Below are 27,057 nucleotides of genomic sequence, written 5' to 3'. Positions count from 1 at the left end.
ATGGATGTCTGTCATCCTGGTATTTCATTATCATTAATCTGAGAATAAATATCTCATATCACATTGATTTCATAGCATGATAAAACCCAGAAGACTGTATAGTGTCACAGTAATGCTATATGTTTATTTGCTTATCATCTGATCGCTCTCCAGAGGTGGTTGTATCCAGCTCATCCGTCCATTCATCGATGAGGCTGGAGGGGAGGAAAACACTCCGATCGAGAGAGCAGGCAGTGAAAAATGTGCGGTGGGGGATAACTGGGTCTTGTGGAGTTTAAATGAGCAGGTTCGTCCATTAGCCGGAGCCTCTGCGGGCTCATTATCCCGCAGTGCTGCATACCGCACCTAATGAAGCGTTCAGGCGGCGCGAGCGGCGGGACGGGGCCGCGGGGCGCGCGCCGGCCGCCTGACTCAGCCGCGGTGACAGCCAGGTGAACACGGCGTCCGCAGGTGAGTGGGTGACTCAGCCCGTCCCTTCCCATCAAATCAAAACATTCGCGCGTGGAGCTGTGGGCTGAGTCCAATTACATCACGGCCGGCCCGCCTTAAAGCGCGCGCAGCGGCTCGCCGGCCCAGCACACGCGCCCCGGTGCGCCCCAGACCTGCACGCGGAGCCACGACGCCACACGGGCCGGACTCATGGACCTGACCGGGCACAAAGACACGAAGCGGACCGGCACGGCGCGGTACGGCATCAAGGTGAGGCCAGAACCCGACCTGCAGCGCGCGGCGCTCACCTGCAACCGCGAGACTATTCTGACTTCTGGATGATTTGGAGATTAAAAGGTCACTTTGGAGAAAAACTGCAGAGCTCAGACTTTAATCTCAGAGCTCCTGGAAAAAAACAACCAAAAAACTGTCTTTATAGACTCTTTGATGCAGAGAAAACCAAATGTTTCAGAGATGAACCTGGAAATGTGTAGAAGTTTGTTCCCCCTGTTTAATCAATGCAAAGCTCCTTGATTTAGGCTCTCACTTCACTGATGAAGAAGATTTACAAATTAAATTTGGCTCCTTTTTTAGGAGTTTAATGTCATTTAATTAATGCATAATTTTCAAATATTCAGGCGATGCTTTATTTCAAATAATATTCTTTCTTTCTCTCTTTAAAATATATTTATTGAAAAACCTTAAAACTCTAAATTATCCTCAGTGTTATTGGATATTATTATTTTTAGATAATTTTTAGGTCATCTATCGGAACATTTCTCTTATTAGGAATAGGAAGCTTCCTTGAAGACCTGCAGAAGGTACATATATATCACTTACTCCACATTAGTTAGCCCACTCAGTCAGAAAAAGTAATGTCATAATTGCAGAATACTTTTATTTTTTGGTTCTGGTGTCATTCTTGGAAAACGAAATGGTGTTTATGTTCAGATGTGTCAAGCACAATAGTTTCATAATTCCACTTAAGATATACTTTACCTGTCTCTGTACCTGCACCGTTTTTAATTAACTCATTATTGTTTTGAGATTACAGAAGGAAATGTGGACTTTGCCAAGGCCTGAATATGTAAATGTAGCCGTTTCAGTGGCCACAGGAGTGAAAATACAAGTAAATCAGGAAGATCTGGATAAATCTGACACACGATGATTCACAATAACACCCATGAAATGTGCCAAATATGGACATAGATGATCAGCCAGTCATTCCTGAACCGAATGTGCTTTTCAGCAACATGGAAGCACCTCAGGTAAAGCTGTTACTCAATACAAGACAAAAACATATAATTACAAGGAAGCAGCGTCATTTGCAGAACTGGGAAAGTAATCACATGCTAATGTGTGTGAGAGAAATTAACAGCAGAGGTGTGTACCTCCCAAACAACCTGTTTACCTTCAGATTCATTTACTGGCCTCGTCTGTGCAGCTCTGGGAGTTTTTATTGATCTTGGAGTGTTGACAGCTTCTCTCGATGGTTCCTGACTCAGGTTTGATGGGCTTTGGAGTCGTGGCCGGTTGTGGTTTTGGTTGCGTTTCCTTCAGCTGAGAGCCTCACAGCGCTGACTGGAGGCAGAAATGTCTGCCCGGCCGCTACGTGCCAAGAGCAGCAGTCGTACTTCGCTTGTATGGCAGCCATGCGAGAGAAACAGTTTGTTCCTGGGCTGTGAGTAATAATGAGGCTAAACTCCGCTTGGTTGTTCTCGTAACCTGCCGAGAAACGACACGTCAGATTCAGTGTGTGAACAGAGTGTGACTAACAGGCCCGGACAGAGGGGATGGAACGGGCCTGTGAGTTCGGCGGCGTGCGCCAGGAGGAGGCCTTTCTGGAGCCGTAACCCTCAGAGCGTCTGTGGACGGCCCGGCTCCTGCAGATCGCCTGTCTGGGTTGAAAAGGAGACGGGGTGGAGGATGACCTCAATTGCCAGGCCGTCCCGGGACCTCAGCCTCGGCCCATCCTGCACAGCGGGAGTGCGTCCAGTTTGTTTACACACTGGGAGGAGTTCAGAACAGGCAGAGGGAGCAGCGGGTGGGTTCTCCTCAGTACCAGGATTTCTGGATTCGCCAAGCAGCTTCACACTCAACTCGGCTTCAGCTGCAAATGACTTTCACACCCAGTTAGGTCTGCAAGTCAACAATGGCTTTCCAGGGAGCGTTCCTATCCATCCATCTCCTCTTGACAGTGGTACATGCTGTACAGCGGCCCGGCGTTCTGTTTGCTCGGCTTCAGAAGGACTTTCAGTTTGTTTTTCCCCGCCGCTCTGAAGTTCCCGGCCCCGGCCGCATGCGGGTTACACCATCAGATTGTCTCTGAGGGTATCAGGCACAGGCGGCCCTGCGAGCCAAGTTTTGTGCTCAGGGGCACGTTGTGTTTACATGCCGAGCAGCAGGAGGAGAAATATTTGAGGGATCCACACCTGGCTGCACATCTGACCTGGTGGATCACGCCTGTGGCAGCACCGCCGAGCACAGCAGCTCCAGCCTCTCCTGAGAGCGCTGGAGCAGCCGCTCTCCAACAGCTTAGTTTGTCCCACCTGAGAGAATGTTGAGGTTTAGAAAGTCCAACCTGAGTTGGAGACAGTACTTACAGTACTTCTATTAAAACATCTTTTTTTTCATGATTTTATCCAAAGTTGCAGCATTATAGCTCTGAAACTCATCCTGACAAGGTGCAGAGCTCCTTTATCTCCCATAAACAAGCCAGAGCATGAAGAGTAACACCTGTTTTTCATCAAAGCCAACATAATGCTTATTCCAAACATGAACTTCATGTTTTATACTGTCTAAACTTTATACTTTTTTGTAATTGCACGGCTACAGAGTGGAGTACTCAGGGCCACGTGCAGCCCAGTGGCATCCTGAAGAGGCCAGTCCAGTAGAATAATAAGCCATAATAACAATTCCAACAGTTTCCCTTTGTTTCAGCACAGGTACTTTATGATTCTCAGTGTTATACTGTGCAGCTCTTGACAGTGTTTCTTCTGAAACGAGGACGATCTCGCGCTCTGTTTGGATTTCTTCATTGAGACTGTCTGCCAGACGTCCAGCACTCACTGACACCTCGTTTCAGCTCCAGCAATGCTGTGATCCCCAATCAATGACGAGAAGCAGGTTGTCCCACAGCCTGGTTTACCCTTAAGCCACAGTTTACTGCATCAAAGATTATATTTAGGTTTACATACCATATATATATAAAATGCATATTCATGTACATATCAAACAAAGCAGTTTAGTTATTAATTTGTTTTATTTTTCGTGTACTTGTTCTCTGGTAGAAGGGGTGTGACGTTCACCACTCAACCACATAATTACAAGAAATACAATAACAAGCAGACAAACTTAAATCTTAAGCTCTTTACATTCTCAGCTTTGTTGTTTTCAGACAATAAAGCGAGATTAACTCTGCTGTTATTATGGAAATGTGTCATTAACCTGAGATAACAACCCTCATTAATTATGATTATAATGTGCATGTACGTGTTTGTTCACAGTACTTATGTCGTTGAATATCTTTGATCAAAGTTAGTGAATAAACCTGGTTTTAAATGACGGTTTTAAGTTCTTATGCCTCCATTTAATGAAACAGTGTGAACCTCAGTGGACAAATTACAAATATCATCAACTAAATGTTGGAGTTGATTTCTGTTTGGGACTGGTTTGTCTCCTCAGACCTATATGGCATTTGCCATGAGTGACAGTATCAAGGCGAAAATATATTTTCTTCATTTATTGAAGCTCCAGTCAGGTGGTTCGTTTAGCTTAACTTGACGTAAACAACAACATCCATGAAGTGGTACTGTAACAGTTCACAGCCTCTTAATGACCAGAAAGAAATGAGAGTGAGTTTGTCTTTTTTCTTATGAGGAATACAATCATTTCAAAGTGTCCGTTAACTCTTTTGTTCGAGCGTTGTTGTGCTGGAAACTTCTTTCATGTTTGTCTCACAATAAAGGGTGGTGGCCCAGCGGCTACTGCTTCTTTTAAGTATTCCTGGAGACTTCTTGAATTAAAACCTTTCCTTATTTTTTTCTTTATTTACACAAAGTAGGTCATTGATTTTTGAAGATGTGGATTTCCACACGACAGCACGTGTCCGTGAAGCAAAAGCATTGAAATTCAGTCGTGGACTTCCCTCAATTCTTCCCATCGCAGCAGGGTTCACGGCCCAGACTAAAGAGCTGAGCGTGATCAAAAAGGATAAATATGGACATAAATCAACTGTGCACAGCAGCTTTTCCTGCTAACAAACATCCTATTAAAGCGTCCGTGGAAATCACGGAAATTTCTCCTTGTACAGTCAGTCTGGGGCTTTTTCTTTGTGAGGATCTTATCAGGGTGTCAACACGGTGCAGCATTGCTTCATCCAGAGGAACTGACCTGCTGGATGTTACATTTACACTAATTAGGTGCAAGAAAACACTTTTTACCCTTTCTCAGGCTTTAATGGATTATGTGTTTCCAGCGTCTAAGCCAAAATGTCACAAAGCCACAGGATTGTCCCGGAACTGTGATCCCTTTCTTTAGGATTAAAGTTAGTCTGAAGTTCATAGGAAGCGTTTTGTATTTTTATAAAAATCAGTAACAGAAAAGGATCCCTGCCTGCTCGAGCAGACCATTTGGATAATTGCGGCTTGATAGATTGAAGATGAAGTATTAACGGTTGTGTTAAAAGCACCCATTGTGCAAGCTAGAAAACCATAAAGCCGAGCTTTAACGGGAGTATTAACTGTTCTGAGGCAGACGCAGGACTGATTCTCCCTCAGTCGACCTGGCAGCCGGTAAACAAAGCCCAAAGCCTGGACTGAGCTCTGTTTTCACAGTGAATTCACTCCTAATCTCCACACGTATCTCCAGCCTCAGCGGGGCGTTCAGGCCCCCCCGAGCGCTAAACCTGCCAGTGGCTCCTCTTCCAGAGCGCGGGAGGCCGTCCAACTTCCATCCAACTCAGCTCGAGGTGTGAACAGGCCCAGAGACACACACACACACACACCGAATGCACGTACGCACACAGTATCAGTAGAGAACAGGAAATTGGCCCAGAGGAATTTGCTCTGTTGGAGAAGGAAGAAATACATAACTAATTACTTTACTAAATCATGCCCTGAAACCAGAAGTGGCATGTTGTTACAGTCACTCGTCTTCTGCTCTGTCATTCCGCTGGGCCCACGTTTGAAAACACATTGTTTATTGTGTGTTTGTTTAAAGGTGCATTGAGGAGTTTGCACGTTTTATGCGAAACAGCGCCGCCTGCAGGCTTTGGGCGTAATGCAGCTTAGTGAAAAACTCGTCCCTGTGGCTCGCGTGCACGGAAGAGAGGAACTCCTTCCTCGCTTGTTTAGTAGCGCTCAAGTAAGATTTAAGTGTCTTCTCCCTGGTGGAGTCTGTGTGGAGCTGTGGCAGTGCTAGAAGCCAGTCTGTTCTGACTTTCTGGAAGCTCCTGCTCAGTTGTTGCTCACTAAGCATCTGGCGGAGTAATGGCGGACATAATGAAACCTAACCAGCTGGAGCGCGCATTACGTCATTCCTTTCAGATTCTCCCCAAAAAAATGCTGGTGCCGGACCGGCACTGCAGCTTTCAAGTGACACTTTAGCGCTGTTAGAGGTACTGGTAATGAATATGTCAGGGCACATTGTACACATCATTAAAAATGTGTAACATATTTATGGTGGAAAATAAGTATTTTTAAGGTTGTAAAACTCCTTAATGCACCTTTAAGACAAGTTTCACGTTTACATGACAACAATTTGAAAACATTGTCCATTTAAACAAAAATAGCATTAAAATGAAAATGATGTAGTAACATTGTTATTGTCATCTGCTGAACATGTGCAGAACGAGTGTTTACTACGGCTGTGGTGTGCTGTAGCGGCATTTTAGACAAGTTCTCTTATATGGGGAGGTGAATTTAATTTAGTTGGGAAGACTGGTCGTAATAGTAATCCTCATTTTACTTTACAGAACTCTGGATTTTGTTGTCTGTCCTGATCTGTTTGTGTTGTTGTGTGTCTTTGGCATGATGGACTTTTCTGAATGAATCACGGAATTAAACATATTTATTATAATTGGTGCATTTGTTTCCCTTTTTCACAAATCTGGGTTAAGTGTTCAGCTCTGTTTCCAGGTTGGTAAACCGGCTGCCGGCTCCTATTTAAAGTTACTGGACTGTCCTTAACCTATCCAGCAGTTTTCAGTGCTGCAGAAAGGTTTTTGACCAAAGCACATGTGAACAACACATTAAGATCTTAATGCCTTAAAATAAGAATCTTGTATATCAGGACAGTCCAGCATCCAGTTTTCATGTGGAGTAAAGAACTCACGGTGATGGAAGGACAGGTGGCCAGAGAAACTGCAGCTGTGATCAAGGTGTGTCATTCAGAACAGACTGACGTCACCTGAGACGTGAGTAATGAGAGTCATTCTGTATAATAGGTGGTTATACGCTGCATGACTGCTGTAGCTGTACTTTGGAGGAAACACTTATTCACTCAGGAATCCTCAGCATGTCACCAAACAAAGGTGATGTTCGTAAAAGGAGATGTACAGAGAGTTCAGTCATCCAAACGTTTTAGTACGTCCACCTTCTTCCCGGCTTGCTTTCAACATGGTGTCACACTGAAAGTGGTTTCATGGTGTTTTTAATTCGGAATTGGTTTATTCCGAATTAAGTAATTCCGAATTATATTCATGAGGTTGGAGTTTACATGGAAAAATCAAAGGATTAAATCCTCTCTCACGCCGGGGTCTGAGAAGCGTTCTGATTGGACGGGGCGGCCGTGACGTACTGACGTCTCCCGGAAGTAAACAGTGTTTTTCTCATCTTTCTTCTGGATTAAATTTGACGCTACAGCTTTGAAAATGTCCGTGTTGTTAAGCGCCCGTCGATCCGCTCGTTTAATTATATCCAATTCTTCTAAAACTGACATTGAATAGATCGTCTCCATACGAGTCAAAACGCGGACTGCGGGCCGCCATCTTGGAATATTGCGTCATCACGACGGGGCCTGCGCAGAACGACCAACTTCCACTTGAAGGAGAATAAACCCGCCGGTGTTTTTGGATTTAAAGGTGCTGTAGGCAGGATTTTGCTAGTCAGTGCTAATTTTTCTGTGTTTTCTTTGGATTAAATGTTAGAGTATCCATTGATAATCCTTTAGGAGTGTAGCATAACTGCACTACCGTGAGGGCGCAGCGTTTCCATCTGTCTCTGTTCTGAGCTGAAAAGGAATCTCGACAGCTCCAGGTATCTTTGACCAATCAGAAGAGCCCACAAGGCTCTAACCGTGATTGGTCGAGGGGCGTTCGTCGCACGTTCTTGTGGGAGGGGCTTAACTTGCGTAAGGGCGTGATGTCAGAGAAAACAGGACAGGATTGGCTGTGCTGGGTTTCAAATCGCCATTTTAGATGGGTCAAATCGCCAAGATGGCGGAGATGCCGAATCCTGCCTACAGCACCTTTAAACTTGATTCTGAATGAAGTTTTCAGGCGTTTACATGGTCATTTTAAAGCGGAATTTAGCTTTATTCCAATTTATACAGGAATAAAAAGTCCCATGTAAATGCAGGGAATATGAAGAACAGAATATATCCCCCGGAATGTCCTCCAAATCTTCTCAGAGGACCCAAAGCTGTTCCAGGACCAACTCAGAGGCATCACATCTTTTTCTCAGGTGTTTTTTTTTTTCTGTGAACTTCATGGCTCTCTTATTGAGATTGAATTTTTTTTTTTTTCAAGTGTGATGTAGTCAAGACCAGCAGCAGCGTTAACCAAGGATAGTTACAGACATCCATCAGATAACAGTTTCAGACACATGTCAACATGTCCTGGTCTTACGGCCATCAGTTGAAACATCTGCAGCCTGATGCTCCTTTCTGCAGTGCCTTCAGCCTGCTTTTGAAGAGCAGAACAGCTCAGCTATTCCTGCAGCAGGTTCCAGCCTGCAGCACAAACCTATCTGAATCTCTTTTTCCCATTTCAAGACTTACACTGCAGACAGAAGACATCGTGTCACCCATGTGATCTATTCACAAGCAAAAACCTTAGAGGTCAACATGTTTTGCATGAAAATTGCATAAATAAGAATTGTGTGAATCTAATGATTCTGTCTTGATCGAGCTGCTAACAGAGCCCAGAAATGAGTCTGTCGGTGCTTTCAGGTGTGTTCAGCAGCAAGAGAGATAAAACATGCAGGACAGAGACTCTCCAGAAAGACGATTGGCCACTTTGTGTTGATCCTCAAAGCTAAACCTTAAATCCAATCACTGGGGACTTTCACATGCATGCACATTAAAAATAGCCCTGTCATCAATTAGAGTTATGAATTTATCAGCAACTGGTCTTTGGAAACTTGGGAAAACTAGAAACAGATGGAAAAGGTTTCTTAAAATGAGAGCTTTGACGGTTTGAGAAAGGCGTGTACTTCATGGAAATGTTGAAGCGTCACTGTATCCAGGAATGAATCTGTGTGAAATTGCTCAGAAAGCGATGTCGAGATGTGTGACTGTAACGGCCTCAGTTTCCCATCAAAACCATGCTTTGACTCTGTTTCCTTCAAATTTATTTGCAAACCCCTGAAACTATTCCAGCCTCGCAGGGGGAGTGCTCACTTTTTGAATGTTGTTCCTTATCTTTTCTCAGGTCATCCAAATATCTTCTGCAGCTGTAGTTTTCTCAGGAGGGACACTATAACTTTTTTTCCCTTTCAGCCGATGTGGATTTGCCGCCGTTGGGTTCACCATTCAGCCGGTCCACGTCTTCTCATTTCATTTCCTGTGTGTCCTAGCTGTTCGTCCTGTGTCACGGCCTCCTGCAATTCTCTCAGCTGCTGTACAGCGCCTACTTCAAGAGCACCATCACCACCATCGAGAGGCGCTACGGCCTCAGCAGCTACTCCTCGGGAACCATTTCCTCTCTCAACGAGGTGCGTGCCAGAAACAACATGCCCCTCACACGCTGTGAGATCACGATAGCCTCATTTCGAGGGTGGAAGTGACAAAAGAGGAATTGGAGTACAAGCAACATATCAAAAGCCTGCTTCCTGAGAAGTCAAACGGGGCCGGAGTCGCTTTTGGAACGATTCAACTCCAGCCGCAGGGTCAGCAGCGACGAAGGAATGTTCTCTTCGTGCTCGCCTTGCAGGATGCTCAGCGTTTTAATGCTCAAGTAGGATTTAGAAGCATCACACACAGAAATGGTTTCCTGTAGAAAAACCTTGCATGACCTCAGGTCATGGAATGAAATCCCCGTGCTGACATTTGCTATCTCCTGGCTTTTGGCTTTGCTTCATGAAAACACCAGCGATAACACCAAGCTCGGCCTGAACATTGAAGCTGTGCCTCCGCTCCTCTGTTCGACCCTACTGGAGGCTGCAGTGAGCAAACTGACAGCAAATCAAATACCTGAGGGCGTTTTTAGAAGTTTGTTTTAATGCTAATCGTGCATCATTTCACCCATTTTTCAACACTAGTCAGTCAAAATGTTTGGTGTTGTTTGCCATCTGCTCACTTCTGGAATGTCCGAGCCGTGACGGGCCTGGATGGTCTGATCCAAATTTCCAGACAGCATTGATGACCGAAGAAAAGATGGCTGGCTCAAAGCTTAATACCTCGTCTTACAGTGACAGTATTGATCAATGTCACGTCACATGACACATTTAAACAAAACTGAGCCCACAGGCTTCACCACATTTCAGACACGAGACTGCATGAAAAGATGAAGGTGATTCCTCAGTAAGTGTTAAACTAACCTTCCTCAGTTTCCCCCCAGTGGATGCTGGGAGTTTAAATCTCTAAAGTAGCATTACTTTTAAAGGGATTTTAAAGGAAGAAGAGATGTATGTTCATGTTCGTGTTTTTAAATAGACAATATCTGAAACATGTTACTAAAAGTATCTGTCAGTCCAGAATATCATATTTTCACACGGATCAGGACTAATTCAGCCAGTACACCTTCGTTATTGGTGAGTCCTTCAGTTTTTTTACGGTACACACTCATAACTTGCATCAAATTGTATTATCTATATTCCAGCATAATTCACATTTTGGGTTTTTTTCCATCTGCTTCAAAAGCTGCACATAAGGATCAGAGGCTGTGAAATCCTGGAAGGACCAATCAGTCATATTTTTTAGCAGTGATTTGTGAACCACGTCGATGCTTTGATATTTCTTGTTTGGTGCAACAGAAAACATCTTCATCAGGGATTCAACAATACTATAGCATACTATAGTATACCAAAGTATGAACAGATGAAGACATTACTCTGAGATGGCACAGATGAAAAACCAGAGTCGTACTTGCTTTGCTCACAACCTGTCCGCAGCAGCAGCATATTCTACTTTATGTTTTCACAAGAACAGATTTAAATTGCTTAAATGAGCTTTCATTGTCATATTTCAACTATATTTTATGACGAATGCCATTCTTTCTTCTTTTTTTTGAAATGCTCGTAATGCAATATTTTTATTTATTTATTCAGATATACAAAGTACACCTGCACAGATATTATTACAATGTGTTTCCTAGTTCCTAAAAGACCTGCAAATTGCATTTATTTGAGGTTTTCTACTGGATTCTGCCTCCATATTTGGTTGCCAAACACTCGCGAGTGTTTGACCACCTGCCTGATGCAGTGTGTGTGAGACGATTGATTGGAAAACTGTGTCGGTCCCTCCAGGAGAGAATGATCCCTCTGGTTTCTGTATGTCTCGCAGGTCAGTAACAGTGTGCTGATCGTGTTCGTCAGCTACTTTGGGAGCCGGGTCCATCGCCCTCGTGTGATCGGGGTCGGCGGACTGCTGATGGCCGTCAGCGCCATGATGCTGACCTTACCGCACTTCTTGTCCCAGCGCTACGACTATGACTCCGTCTTGCACAGTAAGCCGTAAATAGGAGGCCTGGCAGCTGCTCTGACAGCTGATGGACCTCAGTCCAGAGCGGGGGACCAACAAACCGACAAATATGTCAAAGCAGTTAATGGGGCTTTACTCCAGAGCCCGATCTCGTAATTTATTACCAGCAAAAAACCCGGAGTGAGGAGTGAAACAAGTGTCCCATGTTTGGCTCTGCAGATGACTGATGTACCGCCGGCGGCGCCTCACCGGTGCGCTCCAGCTGAACTTTGGTATAAATCAGAGGGAAGCTGATAATCTCAGTGCAGTTGCTGAAAGCTACAGAGATTAGATTGACCTCTGGGACGTTTAATTTGCAAAAACAGCCCTCCCCTCCCGTCTTTCATTTTCCCTTGGCAAGGAGCAGGATGTCAGCGTAGGGTCAGAGAAGCTTCAGGAAATTAAAAAAGTGGAACCTCTGCGTTTCCTGTTCTTTGCCTTCATTGTCTTTTTTTTATTTCTTTTTTTCCCCCACCTCGCCATTTCACCGCCAGAGGACGACGGCATTTGCAGACCGCATCGCAACGCGAGTGAGGCGGAGTCCTGCGGCCGCGCCGACACCAGACGACTGGCAGACACCAACAACCTGTGGCTGCTGATGGCCAGCGCCCAGCTGCTGTTTGGCGTGGGCTCCGTTCCCATCCAGCCCTTCGGCATCTCTTACATTGATGACTTTGCTGAGCCTGGCAACTCACCAATTTACATCGGTAAATAACCCAGACACGGCTGCACAAATAAAAGGTCAGGATGTTGCGCTGGGCAGATTTTAAGAGAAGTGGGATTAGGGTTTATTGTTTTAAAGATTAATTCTAGTTTTTGAAAGTTAAATCTCAGGAATTCAGACCCTTAAACTGACACGATCAGACAAATTCATAAACTAGGGACTGAGGCCTGATGATTTCTATGCTCATAGCCATCAGGAAAAAGACTGCATGTGCTTTACCTGAGTTCAGTGGTACAGACGGCTGTGTCCTGCAGACAAAGGGAAAATAATCAGGTGGATAGGTGGGACCTGTTAGTGAGTTCAGGATGGATTGCACAACAATTAAACATCAGAAGTAAGCAGAAAAACGAATTAGAACAAGGATTTGAGCAGGTCAGGCAGGTGGTTGTAATGATATGGCTGAGCGGCGTATCTCAGCTCGCTGGCAGAATGACATAAGAATATTTATCAACTGGTTTCAATATGCGATCGTGAAAAGAAGTTACATAAAGTCTTGGTGTGTAAAAACCTTCAGTAAAACTTGATTTCTTGATTTATTAGCTGCTGCTCGGTATTTGAAATTACCTAACAGGACTGAGAAATCTCCCAAAGATGATCGAACAGTCCAAATAGAAAATAAAAGTTTCCTTCCTTTAGTTTGGCTCAGTGTGACTGAATGAGCTGTGAAAGAGTTATAAAGTGACAGAAACCCAGCTCAAACCAAACGGGGCTGAGCGTCAGATCACTGCTGGACGAGTCTCACAACATTTGCTTTGGAAATTACTTTGAAGCCATTTCCTCTTTCTCTCAGGTCAAACTCAATAACAAAGATTTGATTTACTGCACCTCGTTTAAAACCATGAAATCTGGGAATAAGCTTTGGGTTCTTTTCTCTAGTTGTAACTTCTCATTTAAACAGGCCGAACCTGTCGGAGAAGATGTTTTTATCGCGTTCATCACACTTTGACCTCTAAGTTCAGGTGCCAAAATATAAAATCTGAGGGTTTCATGTCGTCCACAGCCATCCTGTTCGCAGTGTCTGTCTTCGGGCCTGCCATTGGCTTCCTGCTGGGCTCGTTCACGCTTCAGATCTACGTGGACGTGGACCGGATCGGTTTCGGTAAGCTCCGAACCCGCGGGGGCTGAAGCCACGTCCCGCAGACGTCCCACCGTCTGATAAACGCCGTCCGCCGCTGTTTGCAGGAGCCGAACAGGGGCTGAAGCCCAGCGACCCGCGGTGGGTGGGGGCCTGGTGGATGGGCCTCCTCATCACCACCGGCTGCCTGATCCTCACCTCCATACCCTACTTCTTCTTCCCACGCAGAATGCCCCCGGGAGACAACGTGAGTGTCTCACTGAGGTTTTCACACGGCCATTAACAGCCATTAACAATGAGGCTTGCACTTGAGTGTGTTTGTGTTAATCACAGCTAAAAGTCCTGGCTCCACTGCAAGGCCCATGTTTTACTGCCATCTATTGGTTATTTGGCAGCACTGCAATGTTTTCTCTATTGACGTCTCAACAGTATAGTCTCAATACAGTCTCAATATATCAATGATTTCACACCAAAACGTGCACCTATATTGCTATAATAAAAGATATCATTATCAACAGCTGATTATTTTTGGCAATATGTGGTAATTAGTCAATTAATAGTCGACTAATCAGTGTGTTTGACTCGCATCATTTTTCCAAGCTGTAGAATCTGTGCTCATACTTGTGTGAAAATTTGTGCACTTCTCATTTCTCACTTTTCTCAAACGGGAGCGGGAACCAGTGTTGTACAAACTGCAGTTTCTTTCAGAGTTGAAGTGAAAAAGCTCCCGAGGGACACAAAGTGGAGAGAAACGCTCCATTATGTTGCCTGACAGCTCTGAGGGATCTTGAATGAGTGAACTGTGCTGCGTTGAGCTGTCAGCTCAGTCTAATGTTCGCTCGTCGCATGACGGCTGCATAAAGACAGGGCGAGGGGCTTCATTGTAGACGAGGTGGCGTGCAGGGAGAGAGACACGTTTCCTGAAAGAAGGACGGGACTGATGTGATTCACTGCCGCCCCTCCATCCGACTTCAAAATTGGTCATATTATCTGATGAAGGACTTTGGGTTTTTACTCTCTACACTCCAACACAAATATTTGCACTTTCCTGACTCATTACTGTACTTCAGATGGTTGGACTGATTTCCTGTGTTTCACAGCAAAAACATACTAATGTAACATGAGGCTGAAACTTTCAAGGGATTCAAGAGAAGCTTGTATTGAACTTCGTGGAAGGTTTTCATATTTAAAGTCCATATTCTGCATTCATTGTATATTGTTGTAGTTTTCAGTCGTGCTTGATCCGGTTCGCTGTTGTAGGGTAAAATCCCAGCTGACTGTCAGTGGAAGGAAGAGCTCAGCACACACTGAAACACACAATAACACACTCAGATTCACACTCACTGACTGATTTCAGCATGAGGACGTACAGGGAAGGTTAAAATTCTGATACGTAAATACCACTGTGTGCCTTTGCCTAACTTGTGTGTTTGTTAATCCAGGTTACCGGGAGTGAGACTGATTCAAACGACGACTTCAAGAAGCCTGAAATGTCTCTGCTGGATTTCCTGAGAAGTACGTTCTCCTCTATCATGCTGCTCAGGCCGATTGTGTTGTTGTGCGGCTGGTTGATTAAAGGAGAGCATTTCCGCTAACCGGTGCGTGACGCGTGTCTGACCAGTGTTTCCCCGGATGTTCGTCCACCTCCTGCTGAGCCCTCTGTTCCTCATGCTGGTGCTGGCGCAGTGCTGCTTCTCCTCGGTGATTTCGGGTCTGGCTACGTTCCTCAACAAGTTCCTGGAGCGACAGTACAGCGCTTCACCGGTCCGGAGCAGTCTGCTAGTGGGTGGGTGCAGCGGAAATACCCGGAGGGCCTCAGATTTAAAGAAGAGTTTGGTTAATTTCGCCGCTTGGTTAACTTGCTCATTTCAATCACTTTGGTCGATCAGAACTTCTAAGTCTGGTGTGAAAACAGTCGGTCATTCCACAGAACATGAACCAGTGGAATATCTGCTGCTTCGTGTCTTCCAGGCGCTGTGAATCTGCCCGCCGTGGCCGTGGGGATGCTGGCGGGCGGAGTCATCATGAAGAAGGTGGGCCTCTCCCTGAAGGCCATCCCGCGCTTCTCCGTCATCATGCTGACCACCTCCACCCTGCTGTGCATCCCGCTCTTCTTCATGGGCTGCCCCACGCAGAAGGTGGCGGAGGTCAACACCGGCCAGGTCGGACCGTACGGGTGAGCGAGGGCAGGGGGCTCCGAACGGCCGCGGTGTAGAAGGCGGAGGTCTGCGTTCTGTGACACTCAGAAGCAGCGGTCGCTCTCAGCAGGGCGACCGCTGCGCCACACTATTTAATTGCGTTGAACTCCTCTACTCGCAGGCCGCTGTCCAAGTGCTACTCGAACTGCTCCTGTCCCGCCGCTGCCTACAACCCGGTGTGCGGCTCCGACGACATCGAGTACCTGTCTCCGTGCCATGCAGGCTGCACCAACTTCACCAAAGACCCCAACAACACCCACAGGGTGAAGGTGAGCGCCTGATGGGCGGGCGGGTGTGTGTGTGGAGGGCATACTGCCCGTGGGCCCATACGGACATTGTGTCAAGTAAAAGATTCAGTTGTAAAACGACGGCCATCAAGTGAGTTAATCCAAACATGGATTTTTAACTCTGCTAAAACTGTGTTCCTCAGGAAAATATGGATTTTCCACACGAGTCTAAAGAAAATCGCAGTGGGTGATATTCATATTACCAGCTTTCTTTATTTTTAGCTGGTTGTTTATCACAGGCTTTCTGAAAAGGGTTTTACATATGAACATTTTCAATTTTTTAGAATATATTCCAGTTTATAGATTTCTGATTGTGAGATGAAATGACGAGGAGGGAGGCTTCTATAAATGTTTCTGTGAGGGTATAAATATCTTACTGACTGCAAAGTGCTGCAGGGAATGCATGTATAAAACGGCATCATCCATATATTTTATATTTGATTACATGACCTTTGAAATTACCTCCTAATTTCTGTCAGGCCACTCACATATTTTGTGTACCTGCATAATGTGTCTCACTGACAAGTAATTTCCAGATTAAATGCAGTTACAACATTCAGAGTGCAGGCAGTGCTCCTGACGGGACGCCAGCAGCTCGCGGTCGATATCTAATCAATGCTCATTAGTCACACAGCACGCTGAGGTGTTTTCGAGCGGACAAAACCTCAGTGGCTGAACGTGACAGGTTGTGAATAATCCTGCGGTGGGTGGACCGTGTGACTCCTGGTGGAGTATTAGTCAGATTGCCTCAGTGTTTAAACCCACTGTGGAGCAGCGAAGCACACACACACACACACACACACACACACACAAACACACACACAGAAATCAGTGTTTAATTAATTTCTCGCTTTAGATTCACATGTCCAAGCTTGGATGATGAAGGTGGTGAAATGAATAAACAGCTGATTGGAGCGCTTCCTCTCCCTGTGCATGCAGATGTATACAGACTGCAGGTGTATCCCTGGGGGCCAGAGCGAGGCCCGCCCGGGCCCCTGTCCCAACAGCTGCCCTCATCTGCTCGTCCCGGCCATGCTCGTCCTCTCTCTGGCCGCACTCATCGCCTGCCTCACCCACAACCCCATGTACATGATGGTGCTCAGGTGAGGAAGGGCAATGACGCAGACGCTCTTATTGTGAAAATCCAGTAATCGGAGCAGAGCCCAGCAAGTTTGTATGATTTGCTTGTTTTTGTGTTTATTCCCAGCATGTCTTAGGATTATGTGTACAGAAAAAGAAGGAGTGTCTCATTGGTCTTGTCTTGTGGTGATTTCAGATCCGTTCCCTCTGAAGAAAAGTCGTTTGCAGTGGGAATTCAGTTTTTACTCATGAGAGTATTGGGTAAGTCAACACTGAAGTTCTTTTGTGCTGTCTTGAGATAGAAAGTAATTACTATAAAGTTCATAAAGTGTTTCTATATTTCTTGAATTCATTTGTGGATTTTAAAGCCCGTCAATTTTTCAATTAAATTAAAAACAAGCAAATTAATTATTACTTTTGTAATTTTAGGAATTACTCTATGATTTTAGCATCTGTTTTGAAGTTATCACTTCATTTTTTTAGTTGTATTTTGAAGAAATGACTGGGGAAATTTTAGCAAGTGTCTTAAACACTGGTAGAAACGTAAAACAAATTGTTTGCTGGTTCTTGAATTACATGTAAAATTTGAATCATTGTACTTAATAGTTATTTCTCCAATTTGTTTTTCACAGTGAGAATTACATAATAAAGATTAAGAAAATTCATAAAAATGTAATGAAAATCCTAAGAAATTGAGTGAAAGAAAATTGTGTTATTAAATAAATGAATGGGACTCTCATTATAAAGAATTATTATTATGAATATAATGGAATAATAACTAACTTAAATTTGTTCTGATGTTTTTTGAATGAAAAATGCATCTTAAAATTGAAATATGGCGAAGTTTTTCTGCCACAGACAACCTTTTTTTTTACTCTCCTTTCAATCTTTCCTTTTATATTTGGTTAAATGTGAGTGCTTGAAGTATCACGCTTATGTTGGAAGAGTAACGTTTAAAAGCACACTGTTTCTTTGCTCCCGTCAGCCTGGCTTCCTGCTCCGGCTCTCTTCGGGACCGCCATCGATACGTCGTGTATTAGGTCGAAGTATATATGTGGAAAGAAGGCAGGCTGCGCCTACTACGACAACAACACCCTGAGGAATCGGTCAGGACGGGAACGGTTCAGCATATATCAGAAGATGCTCTGGAATGGCCACAGCACCGCTCAGCACTGCTGTGATTCGTCTCACCTTCTCCGCCTTCTCATTGCAGGTACTTGGGCTTACAGGTGGGATATAAGATCATGGGCATCGTCCTGCTCGTCATGCTGGGCTGGAAGGTGCAGCGGACGCAGGAGTACAGTCTGGAAAAGAGGCCCGAGGGACTTCTGTGATCCCGCCAGACTTTCCTTTGATCGGAGCCTCTCAGCGGGTGACTGTCTGAAGAAGACTGAGACTGAGCGATGTACGTCGAACGGAGGCGTCCGTCTTGAGGCCGCCGTCCGCTGACCTCAGTTTGCGTGGGCCCACACCTGCTTCCCTGGTCAGAGTTCAAATGTTCATTTTCCAGAGAGAGACATTCCGAATGTCCTCACGATTGGAATTATCACTTCAAGTTAAAACAGGACGGAAACGACACAGCGTGTGAAATCTCACAGTGGTTTGCATACATCCAAGAAAGTGGCGAGACTCTTTAATCCAACAGCAGTGAATTGTCTTTGTGTGTTGTGCGTTCCCTAAAAGGGAGGACTCTGTTGGGGCTTCTCACTCTCCCAATGGGAACATATTATGTAACTAATTAACTGCATAGCTTAATATTTAAGTTTATTTTTTATAGACGTTTGTCTCATACGCAGAGACATCTTTGATAACTGCGATACTCATTTCATATATGATCACATGTAACACGTTAATTGCAATTCTAATTTTTTTTTTTTGTATATATCAAGTATGTACACTGTTATGGATGAACTCAATGACATGAATTGACCACAGTTTGTGCAATCTCATGTGTCGTGTGGTTGTCAAGTGGAGCACATATATATGTAAGCACTACTGAATATTAAAAGAATATACAGTGGATCAAGTGGGTTTATTTTTCTGTATTTCATGATGCAGTGACAGCTGGATTGATGGATAGACCTGTAACACTGTGACTGAGAGGAGGGCGCTCCACCAACCCAGCCACCGCCGCACACACAGCCTTAGATAAAAGAGTTGGAGCAGCACTTCCGCACTTGTCACTGTTGCAGTGAAAATCTCTATATTTGCACAGGTGTAGGCTTTTGGCTGCACAGCAGTGAACTCTTGTGCAGCAGATAATACCATTTCTTTGATTTTTTTTTTTCTTGTTCTGTAAGATGAGCAGTGAATATATGTGTCTGTAACTAATTAGACGTCTGGAGCAGGTCCAGATCAGTTCCTGCACTTTTTGCTCTCCTGTCTTTGTATTATAAGCTGTTAATGTCTCAGCTGGTAAAAATAACACCACAGTTACCCCACATGCACCGAATGTCACCCACTACAAAGGACCAGATTGTTAAGGAATTTTTTAAAAACTATCATGTAAGAGGACATTTCAAACCATCTAATCAACATGTAATCTGTAACTTTGGTCCAGACAAGAGAACCAGACCATTGTTTTGCATTATCCGACATGTTTTTCGCCATAAGTCCAAAACATGTCAGCACCGGTCAATGCTCTCACCTCGCATATGGCAGAGCTGTCACAGCTTCTACAATAATGCTGAGTTCACTTAAATTGAAATGGCACTTAGAACTTGTCCTGGCATCCCTGGCTACGCACATGACACTTGGTAAAGCACTTGAGTCCTGCTTGCTTGCAACATTTTTTGGAAATGTATCTCCCACAGCACTGGCACTTGGAAGTAGAGGTGGTAGACTTGTATTTGGTGTGGTCATTCACACCTAATTCATAATATCTTTCACACTGTAAAATTTGATGGTTGATTGTACTAGCATTGTATATGAAAATTATGCAAAAATGTGCAATAAACACATCCTATACTTCATAGGATAACACTGGAATTCCAATTTAGGCAAAGGAATCTAGCCTATAATGGAATCTCTACAGGATTCCAATCTGGACCAGGTCCAATCCAGGCTAACCAGAATCAGGATTCCAATCTGGGCCCATGAGAGATTCCATATAGGCCGGCCTAGAATAGAAGTCCATTCTGGACCAGCCTGTTACCAGATCAGGCCAGATTCCAATCTGGGCTTCGACATATGTATGAAGGACAGGCAATAGAGTTGATTCATCTTAGATCACAGTTTGCTTTTTTCAAATTTGCAATAATAGGTAACAGTAATTAATAAAAATAATGGTCTTCATGTAAAGAAAAAAAAACACGGGTAGATTGTGCACCTTGACACATTCAATATAAATGAAAATAGTACATGAGTCCATTTATTTATTAGGATCACCAATCAACCTCACATGCATGTCTTTGGATTGTGGAGGACCGGGAGGAAACCCACACGTACACACACATGCAAACTACACAGAAATCCCGGTATTTGAAACCACGTCCCTCTTGTTGTGAGGCAGGAGCAGAAACCACTGCTGCACGGTGCTCATGCCACCAACCTGTTAATATTAAAAAAAAAAAATACTTATTGAATCTTTATCCAGTCTCCTTTGATCCTTGTTTCCTGTTCATTCTGTGTTCTGTTCAGTGAGCAGTGATGTTTCAACAGAACCCCTCCTCTGGGAATGATAATGTGTCCCTGTTCTCTTCTATTCTACGGATAAAGTTTAACTCGCAGGCTGCCTCGTGCCGCTCTGATTCACATGACGTCATTTTATATCGCGGCTGTCAGGACGCTGCTGCGCATGCGCGCAGAGCTTCAACGAAGGGGGGAAAAAATCCCCCCCCGGCATCACGGACCGGTGCAGGAGAGAGGGAGAGAGAGAGAGAGTGAGAGAGAGAGAGAGAGAGAGAGAGAGAGAGAGAGAGAGACGGGAAGGGGAGCAGCGCCGCCGCCTCTGATCAGCCAGCATCTCCTCCAGCCAGCACCGAGCACGAGTGGGAACTCCCCGGCACCCGCAGCCAGTCCTCCGCGCTCCGTGGCCCCCCCTCCCCGGTTCTTCCTCCTCAAACATGTCCGTGTCCAGCGACTTTGGGAACCCTTTAAGAAAATTCAAACTCGTCTTTCTGGGGGAGCAAAGTGGTGAGCACACGCTTCTATGATTCCGGTCTTCAGAAGTTCGCTTCTCCTGCCTCCCCCCGGGCGGGGGTCACGGTGAACCCGCTGCACCTGCGCGTCCTGGCGGGCAGTAAGTTCACGGCGCCCCCAGTCGGGTCCGCACGGCGCCCCGATGGAGTTCATCCTGCCTCCACTTGCTGAAGCGTGTGGTTTCAGGTGGTGAGAGTGAGGCGTCGTTTAAACCAGATCAGCGGTGTGGGGGGGGGGGGGGGGGGTCTTTGGGTCTGACGGGGCTCCACTGAGGCTTCCCAGCCCTCAGAGCTGGATACCAGGTTACACATCAGATGTCTTCCTCCAGGAGGCTGTGCCACTGCCTCGATGCTGCAACTTGGTGGATTTCCCTGTGCTGAGACACACCCAGGCCGTCAGTGTCGATGAGAGAAGTTCTGTTTCTGTGTTGTTCCAGTCTGCGTGCTCAGGCTCTCCAAGTTCTTGGTATTTATTTGCATGCTGACCTGCTTCGGGAATTGTTAGCCTACTGCTTACTTAGTCTGACATGACATGGGAAACTCGTCCCCCTCCTCTCTGTTTGTATGTGTTTTTAATAAATATCCCCTTCCCTCCATCCCCTTGTTGTTTCAGAGAAGGAGAGCCCTCTGCGATTTCTGCTGTCCTCTAAACAGGACAGCTATGTTTAATGGTCCAATTTAGAGGTCTTGAGAAGCCAAATGAAGCACTTTAGTCATGGGTCAGTCTGCCAGTCGCTCATATTGATCATCCAGTATATGTTTGGGTCAGGCATTAAGTTGAGTAACGGTTCATTTACAGCAGTGGGCTGTAAGTACTGTCTAAATGATGGCACATTTCTACTGTCTGCTAACCAGCCACATATATAACAGCACAATAAAGCGTCCAGACTGCTCTCAGGAGTCCGGAGAATGCTCGCTGACAGCTGGTAGTGTTTGTCATTGAAACTGGGGCTGAAACTGTTATTCGATTCAGTGATCCTGTCAGTGACTGGAAATTGAATGAAAAAGCACCAGTGATGGACTTGTGCAAATATCTACTGCTCTACTCTTTATCATCAGAATTAAAATTTATTTCAGTCAGTCCATCAAAAATGTATTTCTATCGCACCTTTTAGCAACCCATAGTTCGTACAGATTCGAAAGGAGCTCAGTCAGAACTGATGCATGTATCTGGGGCAGGTTGTGCCAGAGTGTGGGAGCAGTCTCAATGAATGTTCGATGAGAGTTCATATCTCGACACTGAGACAACCAGCATCAGCTGGCATTGTGGACATTTTCGTTGGTGTGTTGATCAGTGCTCACCCCTGCAACGGTTCGCGGTTCAGACTGGCCTTATGCCCTGCCTGTTTGGAAGTCACTGGAACCGTACCGGTCCTTTTTCTTTAACCGGTCCCGTCCAGCATGGAAGCAGCAGAATGGAGGTCTGGCTGCTGTTGTGTGCCCGACAGATTTGCTCTTCCAAGAGGAGCTTATAAGCATAAAGCTCCACTTGTTAACATGCTTTCTTACTTTATTCTATTTATTTTGAGTACTGATACATGATATTGCTGGACCTGACAGCGGGACAGAAAGCCAGCAAGCGCACTGATCCCGTTTTACCTTCAGTGCCAGTAAAAGTGTGTGCGGTTGCCTTTATTTGTGATGGACCTACAGTATGTGATTTCACTGACAAAGGTAATGCTTTCTTGTTGCATGTTCATATTAACTATCAGTGAGGCCAACCACACATTTCAATTTCTCTTTTGAGAATATTTGAGGCATTCAATTAGTTAATTAATTATCAGGTTTAAAAAAAAAAAACACTTAAAGACACAGAAACTGGCCTCACAAAGGATCAATATGGAATTAGGATTTTTTTTTCTTTTACTCTTGCAAATATTTGAAAATGATTGTAATTCAAATGCAAAATCTAATCAAGCTAAAGCGTAGGTATTTTTAAGATAAAAGCACTTGTTTGATTACAATCTATTTCATGCCTTTTTAAGGCTTATTTTTCTCTGAAATGTTCCTCTTCCCAACACTTCAGATCACTCCAGCTCCTAAAACTTCTCACATGTTTTGATTCCCTGAACGAGAGTAAATAGCTGCAGCCAACATGAAGCGCAGAAGCAGGAGGGCGTCAGTTGGCTTTTACTCTTGGGCTATTTTGCGATATTAAGTGCTAAGCAATAAGCCCAAGGGGATTTGGCAGCACAAACATAATATCTGGGAGTGTGCTGTATTCACCAGACCACAGAGCTGGCTCAGTGTCGCGACATTTTAATTTATGGTCAAAATGCGGCAGATAAAGACGTCCTCTTTCTTTCCCAGTTAAAACATCACTCTGGATTTATGGGATATAGAATAGCAGGGTACTGCAAACAAAGACATTTTTAGATTTGACTTTATTGTTAACAAAATGACAAATTTATCTCATTGGTTTAAACTAAGGGTTTTTCTATTGCGTTTTGTCGACTTCTGGCATCACAGCAGCACAAGATGCAACGACCACATTGTGAAGGAATATTATGAAAAATTAAATGTGTAAATATCAGATTCCATGCAGTAAAAACAATGTACAGCTCACCCGTTGTACTCGGCAGTGTAATTTCTGAGGGGATGCCGGCCACCAGTCGCACTCTGGATGAGTTATGTTTTCCGGTTTGACACTGTAGGCAGTGGACCGAACGGCTATGAGCGGTGATGGATGACAGTTTTTAAACCTTAAACACAACGGTTCATGTCAGTGATTGTCACAAATGCTTTTATTAGAACTGCACCAGCTCAGTTAACCCACAGTTTGACTCAACTTTGAGTTGTCAAACATAACTTGAACTAAATGGATTTCAAATGTTAATGAATTTCACTTATGTAGCACTTGTCCACCACTTGAGCGGTCCCCAAGGCGCTTTACACCGTCACTCACATTCACCCATACACTCCAGTCACTTCATCATGTGGGGATGGGGATTTGAACCTGCAACCTTCCAATTTTGAAGTAGTTAATTTTGCATGCTTCCATATTCTTTGGGGTATAAATTACTAAAAGCAGCAAAGTGTCTGAGGAGACTCGTAGCTGAAAGGAGTCACAATTCCCATTATAGACATGCATGTAATGAAGACAAAATAATATGTTACAAAAACAACTGACTTTGTCTTTCAGGTCTCTTGTTGTGCCTCCTATAATCCTCTTCTTGTCTGTGGTTTCCAACCCTACTCTGCTTGACTTGGATTGTAAAAGACACTCCTCTGATGTGTTTTGTTCACTCTGCCGACAAAGTAATTTAACCGCTGTGATATGGAGATAAATTTCATGCCCCTCATGACAGAAATAATTCATCAGAAGAAGGTGTTGCGTTGACCAGAGAGGGAGTCGAGGGTCCCAGTGAACTGGTCCCTGCAGCCCTGAATGAGCTCAGTGCTGGTTTGATGTCTATAAATATTGGTTTGCATATTAGAAACATTTCTATTGCCTCCACAAACTGTGTGCATTTGGATCATGACTTCCATGCTCGTTGATATGGAGTGACGCTGCTGAAGTGGGCCGTTGTTTATGGGCTCGGAGGGATGCAAAGCTTTAAATTGAGTTCATGACGACTGAATGATTTCCTTATTCAAAGCCAATAAAGCCTGGTTTGTATTGCGTTAATATTGATCACACGCCCCTGAATCTCCTCTTCCTGATGAAAGTGTTTACATCTTCATCAGTTTTACACTCTTCCCAGGTATTTTTCATATTTCTCTGTCGTTCATGATGCGTGCGTCTGGGTCTTTAATATTTGCCAGATGCGTGTGTACTATATGGACATAAATTAGTTCTAACTGACAATAGGGCTGAATTATTGATGAAGAACATTTCTCATCAGAAAGTCCTTTCTCATCATGAGCACTGTGGGCCTCGTGCAGTTATACTCAACGGTGAGGTGCAGCTTCTTTTTCTTGCATTCTCCTAAATCTTGCATTCACCTCTCATTAGTATCTGGCTTTAAACGAAGCTATCGCCGCGCCTCTTCAGTTTGCTGGGAAATGTAATCGAATGTCTATTCTGTTGCAATGAGGCATTTTTAATGCTTCACATGCTCTAGAACATTTTACATATTGATCTCATGACTCGTAATTAAAGATAGTAGATGACTCTGCTTTTGTTGTTACTGCTGACATCCTATCAGGTGGTTAAAGAAGACCAATAATGCTTCTTTTCAATATTTTTTATATTCTGAAAATCCACTGAAGTTACCATTCATGGACAAGTGATGCAGTGAAGTTTCTGAATACCTGAACAAAAGCATTATTTTTGGACGGTGGGGGGAAGCCAGAGCACTGACACATGCACAGTATTTACCCAGCCATCAAGTCAACTTAGGTGTCTAACTATGATAGTCTTAAAGTGTGTGACAGTTTTAGAATGTTTGATTTGGAGCTGAGTGATCTATTGAAATGTACAATTTATAGAAATTTCCTAACACTCCTATTAAAAAATACAACATTGTTTATATTGATATAGCTTTTTGCATTAAAATATTAGTTTTAAAGGACCTGTATCGTGCTTTTTTAGCTGGTCCAAACCCTATTATTGGTATTAACATGGTAATAGTTTATTTTTGGCGCTAAGGAAAAGTCATTTTGTGTTAAATAATGGATTTTCGGAGGTTAATTCTGAAACTCGGAAGAGAAAACGCTCAGTTTCACTGAAAATCCCGCCTCTCCCCCTGTGGACTTTGACTGACAGCGTACTTCAACCAATCGGAGACACGTTAGCGTCTCTAAAGGTTAGCTTTAGCTTTAGCTTCTCTACACGCAAAGACACGCGAAAACGTCTTTTCCTGTTAGAAACTCACCAAGCGCAGACCCTCCAGACCCTTCAGACCCTTCAGACTCTTGCTCTTGCTTGATTGTTGCTTTCAGACGATGGTTAAAGTTTATCTCCGTAATCGGAGATACAAAAAGCGGCAACGCTGATTGCCGAGGGCCTGCGGGGGGGGGGGGGGGGGGGGGTGTCTCCTCAGTGGAAAATGCGAATCAGCTGCTGCTGGTCAGAGGAGAGTTAGGTTGTCTGCGGGGGTGGGGTGGGAGAAGAGTGGTGGGAGGAGTTCAACTTTTGTGACGTACTTAGGTTTGAAGAGTTTCAAACGAGCTGTTTTCTACCCGAAGGGAGGGGCTGCTGTAGAGAGCAGCAGAAAGAGATTACTCAGACATGCGTGGAAGAAGGCAAATAACATTTTGGGGGTGGTTTTTACACTAATTCAACTTTGGGGCATGCTAAAAACCTTAAAAAAGTGGATTTTGCATGATATAGGTCCTTTAAGAGTTGCTAGGTTTCCCTGTCTTTCATTGGTTGCTCTTGCAAATCATCCAAAGGTGCTTCACAGAGGAGCTGGTGATTTCACCCACCTGGCGTTGAGCAGGAAACACAAAAAATATGTTTGGACCAAAAGTCAAACCCGCCGCTCCGGGGCTGTGCACCTCTGATGGGACGGAGTTTCCTTTATGCTTTATGTGTTTATGGTCAGCTCTGTGCAGGTAGCTGATTCATTGTTGCATTATTAGTGGAAACAGGATTTCAAGAGACGTTTGACTGCGTTTTGCACCAGGATACAAAGTTTATGATTGGGTATGATGTTGAAATTGTTCTTCTTTGGAGGATATCACAATTTCATGCATGTATTGTTTTTTTTTGCATTGAAACATTTGGATTTGTGATGTTTCCTGCATTACTGTGCTGTCATTTCACTGGTCTGACCTCCTGTAATTTCTCCTTGAGTTCGATACAGTTGGCTTAAACTTGACGAACATGGATTTTTTTTTTAATGCATGACACTTTTTTGAATGTTTTCCTTCAGAAACTGCAACACAGTAATGACTTTGATCCAGAAAAATGTATGGTAACATTTTATAGAGAAAAATATATATCGCCATATTGCTCAGCTGTGTTGATGAATCTAACTTTACCACTGTAATGATCAGATATCCAAGGAAACAGTGTTACCTCCAGCAAGGGTTTTGATGCTTTGGGAAATAATATATGATGTCTGTAACATAAGAAGTTTGTTGCGTCTTTGGTAAAATGGTCTTAGGTGTTGATTTTCAAGTGCTGAGTTGTCCAAGTGAAGGTGGAGCAGTGTGACGCCGTTACCGGAGTGAAAGGGGACTTTATTTGTCAGGCGTCCAGACGACAGAAGCGCAGCCTTGTGCTTGATTGGGTTGTCTCCAGCGGTGCTGTGCCTCTCTCTGACACGTCTCCTGTAAT

The 27,057-nt window shown here is 44.4% G+C and overlaps 2 protein-coding genes across 2 annotated transcripts in view; both read left to right on the top strand.

Moving 5' to 3' along the window:
- The first annotated feature begins 516 nt into the window (after positions 1-516).
- On the top strand, positions 517-18,714 carry slco2a1 (solute carrier organic anion transporter family, member 2A1). Its single transcript, XM_030082849.1, has 14 exons — positions 517-699; positions 9,225-9,362; positions 11,152-11,314; positions 11,823-12,035; positions 13,053-13,151; positions 13,235-13,374; positions 14,570-14,642; positions 14,749-14,913; positions 15,099-15,303; positions 15,447-15,594; positions 16,552-16,715; positions 16,889-16,953; positions 17,678-17,798; positions 17,906-18,714. Exons 1-14 carry the CDS (start codon positions 640-642, stop codon positions 18,024-18,026), a joined length of 1,875 nt encoding a protein of 624 aa, XP_029938709.1. The 5' UTR covers positions 517-639; the 3' UTR covers positions 18,027-18,714.
- Positions 18,715-20,670: 1,956 nt separating this feature from the next.
- rab6ba (RAB6B, member RAS oncogene family a) overlaps positions 20,671-27,057 on the top strand; it is a 50,777-nt gene continuing 44,390 nt past the window's right edge. Inside the window, exon 1 of the mRNA XM_030082862.1 lies at positions 20,671-20,826. Coding sequence (XP_029938722.1) covers positions 20,757-20,826 — 70 coding nt within the window. The 5' untranslated portion in view covers positions 20,671-20,756. The remainder of the gene's footprint in view (positions 20,827-27,057) is intronic.

Source organism: Salarias fasciatus, chromosome 23 (assembly GCF_902148845.1).
Source record: "Salarias fasciatus chromosome 23, fSalaFa1.1, whole genome shotgun sequence".
Lineage (NCBI taxonomy): Eukaryota > Metazoa > Chordata > Actinopteri > Blenniiformes > Blenniidae > Salarias > Salarias fasciatus.
This window is presented reverse-complemented; position numbering and strand designations above follow the sequence as displayed.

Excerpts from the sequence above, each read along its gene's own strand:
- slco2a1 (XM_030082849.1), top strand. The coding sequence starts at position 640 with ATGGACCTGACCGGGCACAAAGACACGAAGCGGACCGGCACGGCGCGG. Across the intron at positions 700-9,224 it reads CGGCGCGGTACGGCATCAAG|CTGTTCGTCCTGTGTCACGG; the intron begins GTGAGGCCAGAA and ends TGTGTGTCCTAG. Across the intron at positions 14,914-15,098 it reads CCGGAGCAGTCTGCTAGTGG|GCGCTGTGAATCTGCCCGCC; the intron begins GTGGGTGCAGCG and ends CGTGTCTTCCAG.